The sequence below is a fragment of the Stylophora pistillata genome, chromosome 14 (genome assembly GCF_964205215.1).
Source record: "Stylophora pistillata chromosome 14, jaStyPist1.2, whole genome shotgun sequence".
NCBI lineage: Eukaryota > Metazoa > Cnidaria > Anthozoa > Scleractinia > Pocilloporidae > Stylophora > Stylophora pistillata.
The window spans coordinates 6788490-6796445 of record NC_142532.1 but is presented as its reverse complement, the minus strand read 5'-3'; the positions used below and the strand labels follow the sequence as shown (position 1 = coordinate 6796445).

The 7956-nt window shown below is 38.6% G+C and overlaps 1 protein-coding gene and 1 non-coding gene across 2 annotated transcripts; one reads left to right on the top strand and one right to left on the bottom strand.

Moving 5' to 3' along the window:
* Positions 1 to 3212: 3212 nt before the first annotated feature.
* LOC111332365 (uncharacterized) lies at positions 3213 to 7261 on the bottom strand. Its single transcript, XM_022937679.2, has 3 exons — positions 7129 to 7261; positions 5084 to 6863; positions 3213 to 4587 (listed from the first exon to the last, which is right to left on the bottom strand). The coding sequence occupies exons 2-3, from the start codon at positions 5151 to 5153 to the stop codon at positions 3791 to 3793; spliced, it is 867 nt and encodes a 288-aa protein (XP_022793414.2). The 5' UTR covers positions 5154 to 6863; positions 7129 to 7261; the 3' UTR covers positions 3213 to 3790.
* LOC148716321 (U6 spliceosomal RNA) lies at positions 5877 to 5985 on the top strand. The gene has a single exon (XR_015995713.1). It is a non-coding gene; the product is annotated as a U6 spliceosomal RNA (small nuclear RNA).
* Positions 7262 to 7956: the final 695 nt, after the last annotated feature.

Sequence of the window (7956 nt, the reverse complement as noted above, 5' to 3'; positions counted from 1 at the left end):
TGTTTCAATGTGTGGTGACCACCTCATTTTGTTATTGAGCATTACCCCCAGATGAGGGTGAGATTCCACTTCTTCTAGGATTTGTCCACAGAATACGTATTCTCGCATTGGTGGATCTCTCTTGGTCGTAAAACACATGATCTTACACTTTGAAGGATTAAATTCCATCTGCCACGTTTGTTGCCAGTCTTCTAATCTAAACAGGTCCTCTTGGAGATCGGCTGTGTCTTTATCACAACAAATTGTCCCATATAACAATGCATCATCAGCAAAAAGTCTAACAGTAGATTTAAGAGTATCAGGTAAGTCATTTATGTACCTTTGATGCAATGCAGGTAAGTGACACGGGCCTATATTTTGAAGGATCCGATTTCTTTCCTTTCTTGTGAATAGCGCATACGTTGGCGTGTTTCCATTGGATAGGCACAGTTCCAGTGTGAATACAATCTTGATATATGTCAGTAAGGACCTGTGATATTTCATAGGCATTTTCCTTTAAAAACCAGGGTGGAATTCCATCCGGGCCATACGCTTTATTTACCTTCAACTCGCTAAGTTGCTTTTCAACTCCACGGGTTGTGATTTTTATTGTTCTAATAGTCGGGATGGGGATATTAGTACAATATCAAGCAGACAAGCGATGAGAATAAGGAAAAATGTTATTAGGGAATTATGCTGATCCAAAACCAAATTCTCTAAATTAAAATCATTAGAATTAAACGGCAGACAGTAGAGAGAATTACTATTGAGATCTTGGGAATGAAAGAGTGAATGAATATTATCAATGATCTCTTCAATATTTCACCCCACGAGATAAGCTATCATAATTGACAATTTTTTCACGGAAGTGGAGGTGAATATTGGTGGATGTTTACAGAGCTGCGAATCGGCGAGGTAAGTATCCACCACTTTCACAGACGCTGAGGTGACTAATTGTTTTAGTAAATACCTTATAAAACAAAAAAAATTTTTTTCTTTCAATAAACCGAAAACTGGTCGGGAATTTAAGTCCTGACATGACGCGCTATTTTGTTTCATCGGCTGCTCAAAAATGAACAGCACTTGTTAATCACTTCCGAAATTCTAAACTAGCCAATAAGCATGCGCGAGAAGCACAATTTACCTGCATGTGTGGTATTATTTCTGCTCTCCTTTTAGGTTAAAAAAAGGGAAGGAGTTCTGCTGGGGAGGCTTGTTTGCCGCTGGCAAAAATCGTTCGGTCTTCGCTCTCTCAATAAGCGACATTAAAGATAATTTTGAAATAGAGATACTGGGAAAAATAAACAGACGCTTATTAAAAGGGTTTTGAAACCAGTCCACTTTCTTAGTTAAATGAATAAAGGGGGGAAGTTTCTAGAGAAACTGTTGTGCTGCGTCGGTGGGGGTAACAAGGTAATTTGATTTTATCATCTAAATTGAAATTGTAAACTGGCCACCGTAAGGAGTTAAAAAGCTTGAGACGTCAGCTTTTTAATTCTTTACGGTGGCCAATTTACAATTTCAACTTAGTTGATGTAGCCAAATCACGTTCTTAGCTAGCCTGTGTACAGCCGCCAGAAGAAAATCCAAAAGCCGCCACAAAGAAAATCGGGAGGGGGCCCCTTCCCGATTTTCTTTTGCAGGGTAGGGGGCGGCTGTACACAGGCTAGTTCCTTAGCCAGTACGTTTAAGAAGAAGTTTTTTTATCTGCCGTTGCCAAACAACTCAGACATGAAAGCGCAGCGGTTTGAGCGCATTAAAGGACGGACAGTTCTAAGTATCCTTCGAGGCTAGAAATCTATAAATCTACTCCGTATCGTCAATAGTTTGCATTCCGAAAATTTTTAACGCCTAATTCACTCCTTCAACTTTGTTGGTTGTGTGACACGTCACGATCACGACCTCTTTCCTAGCTAACTTTGTCTTTAAAATGCATTACGAAAGCTGTTTTGTTTTAATTTTTTAGATAGATGTTTCCTTTCAGTGTTGAATCCACCGGGACCTTCGGAATGATATGAAAGAGACCGGTAAAATGCAGAACGATCGAAAAAATTTAAGCACATCGCACTTTACTTCTTCCTCGTTTGCTGAGCAAGTACACGCACACGCAAAACTTCACGCGGCAAGCGGTAGTAGGGCGCGACTTGCGAGTCACGAGAGCGCATGTCCTCAACCATGCGTGGTACGCGACTGCGTAAGACGATCCTACGCGCCTGGCTTCACACTCGAAAAGGCTCGAGCTCGAGAGTTAGCGCTCACGCAAGTCAATTACTACGTGCGTGTTTCGGAGTCCATTGTAATTTTTGCGTGACGGTTACCGAGTAATTTATTTGAGGCTGCAAAGCACTTTATGATATAATTCGTCTTAACAATCCTATTTTTTCGCCTGCAGTACCCAAATAATGTTCCAGTGGGCAAGAGTTCCATATAACCCCATCATTTATTATGCATAGCTTCCAGTGTTCCCAAAAGCGATTCGTTGGGGCGATTATTTGACATTTCACCCTCGATAAGCTTTTCAGCTTCAGCATTTGTTGCGGTCGCCATCAGTCACGCATAAACAATTTGCACTATAAACTGGTATAAAGCGATGAGCACGGCGAAAGAGTATTCTCGTTCGAAAAGTTTGTCCAAAGCAGTGGTTTCATTCCTTCAAATTTTAAAGAAAATGTTCATTAGATGTTTTATTGACGATCTTAGGTCAAAGTTGTAGAGGAACTGATCCAACCCTACCATTTCAACCCATCTCTGTTTTGTCCCTTTTCTTTCACCCGTTTGCTCCTCATATCTATTTGCATGTAGACAACCTCTCAATTTGAGTAATTTGCTGCAAGACAGGCTTCATTCAATAATAATTCAATTTGCAAAGATTTCTTTCATAAACATACCTTGTCACTATTTCTGTTAGCTGTTTGCTTTTGGAGAGAGCAACCGATCCACACAAACTCTCCCTTCCTATTACTATACATTTTCCCTGCTATTCAGTTCAGAGAATTTGGTGTTACATCAAGATATCTTCCCCGATCAATTTTTTACACCCTTTACACCTCAACATCAGTATGCATATTCTCCATACTGTTCTCAATACATTCTCTAAGGTGCTGACAAGGAGAATTTGTCTCACAATCTTAAGCTTTTATAGTTGGTGATCATTTACTTTATTCTCATGACCTTAATGTTTGATTCAGGGGTGATATTGTAAGAAGAAATTTGATACCAATCTCTTCAAGGAGTCAATGGGTTAAGGACAATTTATTAAAATTCTATGGAGGAGTTGTTTACCAATTATTTGTGTTGGTTTTTGATTAAAGAGAAAAAAGATTACACAGCCAAAAAAAAAACAGTCAATATTTTGAATTGGCAAGAACAAGAATTTAAATGGAAATTCAACAAACTGACAGCAAATGGAGGTCACTGGAAAAATGAAAATACACAGGGGGAAAATACACTCAAATGAGATTTAACCCACTTTCACCTGAAATAATTATTAATTTCTTTAGTTGATCCATTTTTATTTGCAAAATGCAAACCAGGTGAAGTACAAATTTTTCTACCTACTCCAGATTAATGATCAATGATAATAATAGTTATGAATCTCTTTCAAATAAGGAAAGTGTCAACAACTCTTACAAAAGAAACAACGTTTTTAAGTTTGTAAACATGTTTTGACATTACTCACGTCATCTTCAGTTTCAAATAGCTGTTGAGAATCTGCTGTAGTGAGAGGGTCCCTTTGTATAAGTTTTTTTGTTCCAGGTGAACAATTATTAGCCATGAACACCTGGTGTGGTCTGCCTATGGTGTATACTTTTCAAGTTGCAACATAATCACCACTCTTTCCTCCAACTTTCTTCACAAGCTTAATATCAGAAATCACAATATCATGTGAAACTGCCTTACACATATCATACACAGTCAAAGCTGCGACAGTCACTGCTGTCAGAGATTCCATCTCTACTCCTGTTCTTCCAACAGAGTTCACAGATCCTGTGATACACACTGTTAACTTTTCCTCATCCAGTTCTAGATTGACCTCAGCATGAGTTATGTGAATATTGTGACACAAAGGAATTAAATTTGGTGTTTGTTTGGATGCCATAATCCCAGCTAGCTGAGCCACTGTTAACACATCACCTTTGTGAATTTTGTTTTCTTTCACAAGATTAAATGCTTCTTGGCCCAAATACACTTTTGCTATTGCCACTGAAAGTCTACTACTTTCTGTCTTGCCACCCACATCGACCATTTGTGCATGACCTTGTTTGTCAACATGACTAAGTTTTGGAACAACTCCAGTGATTTTCATAGTAGAATAATTCTTTAGAGATGTTGAAGTCTCATTTTGCAGGTCAATCCCTGAGCTTTGACGGCAAAAGTTATGTAAAAACTGCCTTAAACAAGTTCTGAAATCATGAACAAAAGACGATGAAGCTAATGCAGGTGGAAATGGTTTAATGCATTGACTAAGTTCTGATGTGGTATGGTGTTGACTTTGTGCAGGGTTGAACAAAACACTAGACAGGGGTCTAAAAGCAAAATGTTGAGAATCCCTTTGAAAACAACAAAGCACTCTTTTAGAGGTCCACCAATGCAAGGTTTTGAAGATTCCTAAAACAGATGATGAAACAGCATATATGTAAAAGAGAATAAGCATGCACATTTAACTAATTAGAGAATAACTGGTCCTGGAAAGATAAAGCCTTGAATAATATTTAAACATATAAAGGACTAATTACAACTCAAGCTCATTCCATTTTATACCCTGATCTCTGTAGCAACCGGAGATAAAAAAAAAAAAAAGGGGGCACTTACAGTACAAGGTATACATGCAGAAACATAGCAACACTCATTCATTGTGCGAGGAACAATTTTTTGTTGATGCCATTGATCGGCGAAAGTTTGGAGACATGAAACGAGGTAAACATTGAAAGCTTACTTCAAACATTTTTAAAACGATTGATTTTTGTTCAAACCCTTCAAACCTCTATGCTCGATCTTCGTAATGATACTTTATTTGAAATTTGGGTCATCTTTTTTACTGCAGACGCAGTAGGCTCCCCACTTGCCAAAGGGTATAACATAAGAAAAAAAAATTATAGAATACCTTTACGATACACACGATTTTTTGCCATTTTCTGAACAAGATAGCTGGTTTTCGAACTGCTGATAATCATTCTAAAAAGTTAGCAATACCACTTCTACGAATTAGATCGAATCCTGTTCGCCTTCGTCCGCCATATTGAAAAATTGTACTTATTATGCACGCTCTTTAAAGGATACCACTGGCAACTGCTTGCTCTAGAGCAGAGTGACGTCACAAGGACGTTGGAGAAACGTTTTTACTACGTTTGAACTGTGTTGCAGCAACTATAGTACAAAACAGATTTGCTTTGAACATTCTCGAGAAAGAGCTGATCGGTATGAATAGAAAATAAAATTTATTCCCATGAAAACGTTGGCATCCGGATTATAGGATTATAGGATTGGTAAAATTTGGTAAGGGACGATGGACGCACTGGACAGGAGAGACGGACTAGAGCTCGAAAGATGCTAACCAATAAAATATGTTTTATATTGACTGCAAAGGGAATGCATATGAGTCTTGAGCATAGTTCAGATCTGTTAACATATGTTTATACATGGGATACAGGAATCTCAGAGTTTATAACCAACTGAAAGTCGTCAAATTCGTTTTAAAGAAATTAAGAAAATTTTGGGAACTAGCCAATTAACAAAGACAGAAGTTTATCTATGTTTGCGGAGGTGTTCGCCGTTATAAAACGCATGCGCACTAAGTCGGTCGGTAACCCCCAAAGATCAAGTTTGATCCCGTCCCACTTGGTTTAGCATCACACAATAGACTCATATATATATTAAAGTAGACCTGTTGTATAGACGTGCTCGCTTAACGGCAGCACATATACTAAAATTGGAACGATACAGAGAAGATTAGCATGGCCCCTGCGCAAGGATGACACGCAAATTCGTGAAGCGTTCCAAATTTTTTTTTCTTGGCAACAGCGACGAGTCTTTTCGGATTTTTCTGCCGCTTTTAGCCAAAAATTACAAAATAATATTTTGGAGACATAACTTCGCCAAAGAGACGACTGAATGGCTGTGATAGCCCGTAAACTTGCATTTTGTAACCAAAATGTTGCTTATTCCGAAAAAGAATTGCTAATCTTGGCCGAAAATGTCTAAAATGAGTTAAATGCGCATAGCGCGACGCTCTCGCAAGAGTCCACGATCGCGCTCGAATGCGTGGCGCGCGCTAAAAAAGTAACGCTCGCGAGGATCACATACAAGACATTCGAGGGCTTTTCTACGCGCGGTTCCTGTCGTGGCTGTCGACCTTTACTATGTTTCGCGTCGAAAATATACCTCGAAATTCCTTTGAATAACAACTAAAGAAAAAAGTGCTTCATCAGTGGTCAACTATTCGCTGCGACAGCTCTAAAAGCACCCGCATTGTGGTGAAATGCATTTCCATGTTCCATATGTAAATTCATCGAGCTCCACCAACACCGAGTAACCAATTTTTGCTGACTGATGAAAGCAACGTGGGTTACCGCAATGTGTTTTCACTGCCTGCTTTAAAAGTAGTATTCGAGGAATTGCAAAAGCAGTTGTGATGAAAGCTCCCGGGGCAAATATCTCTCCAGTGTTTCAGGGCGTTCTGGCTGATCGATTGAAGACTTGACCGCGAAAGCCATCGTTAGTGCCCTTCAATCGCACAAACCCTGTACGAAGCTTGATTGGAAAGAACATCTCTGTAGCCCTGATTGCATTCGTGTATGACTTTAGTTGCTGTTCATTTGGATACTGAGAATCTGTAAACGAATATGGACTTCGGACTCCATGAATCGTGTAAGGATTTATTCGATCTGAAATTAATTAAACAGCGTTTCAACAAACTAGAAAGGGTTAAATTTTAGTCAGAGCGTCCTGGGATGAAAGCGAATGAAACATTTAGTACGATAATCAACAAGAAACTCGAACAGATACATCACATAACTGAATAAACACCACGCGTTCGATTACAAACGAAGAAGTAACCTACTGAATAATTTCGCCAACAGCAAACTCTGACAGAAATAGTTTAAAGCGCAAAACGTGCAGAACAATAAATAAATATAGTAATAAACTTACTTTGTGACAAGACTCTAAAGTTAACATGAAAAACGAATCGAAAGGGATATCTAGAAGAACTGGAGAGCAAATATCCTAGCAGATCACAGTAAAGGTGTGTTAAAAACCTTATTCCTGACTCAAGTTACAAGATAAAAATGAAACATTTACTATATTAAAAACAATTTTCAATTAAAGGTAAAAATGTCACACTATCGCTTTAGCATGGAAACAGTTGCCGTAAACCGGGTTTTCGAGGGGCGAAAAATATTACCTGATGTTTTAATGAAAATTAGACGTAAACAAATGAGAAAATTAACCACAATTTTGTGACAAACTTCAACCAGATGAAACAACTAAAAATTCTTGCGTGACATACGCTCACTGTACCAACGATTTACGACACTAACGTTCGGGAAATAGAGTACAACCACAGAAGTCACGCTAAAGCTCTAGAATGCCTCGTCTATGATCCACGCGTGCATTAGCGCTTAGCGCGCGCCACGCATTCAAGTGCGTAATGACCCTTAAGTCCTCTTTTTTTAGAAATGTGGAATAAATCGGCAGTGAGTCAATAGCTAAGAAGATAAAGAAATTTTATTTTTGTTCAACGCCAAACCAATGAAAGCAACCCTGCTGAAAAAGAATCGCCATCAATAAAATTGAGTCTTTAAGTTAAGCCTCTTTTAGTAGATTCATAGATTAAACCAAGCTCAAAATCAGAGCTCTGGTAAGTTTATTCTCCAGTCCTTCACTTTATAAAAACTCCTCAACACTGGCTGTCAAAGATTATTCAGGGAATTTCGGGACCGATCATTAATTATCTAGAGGGGGCATGGAGTCAAGGTC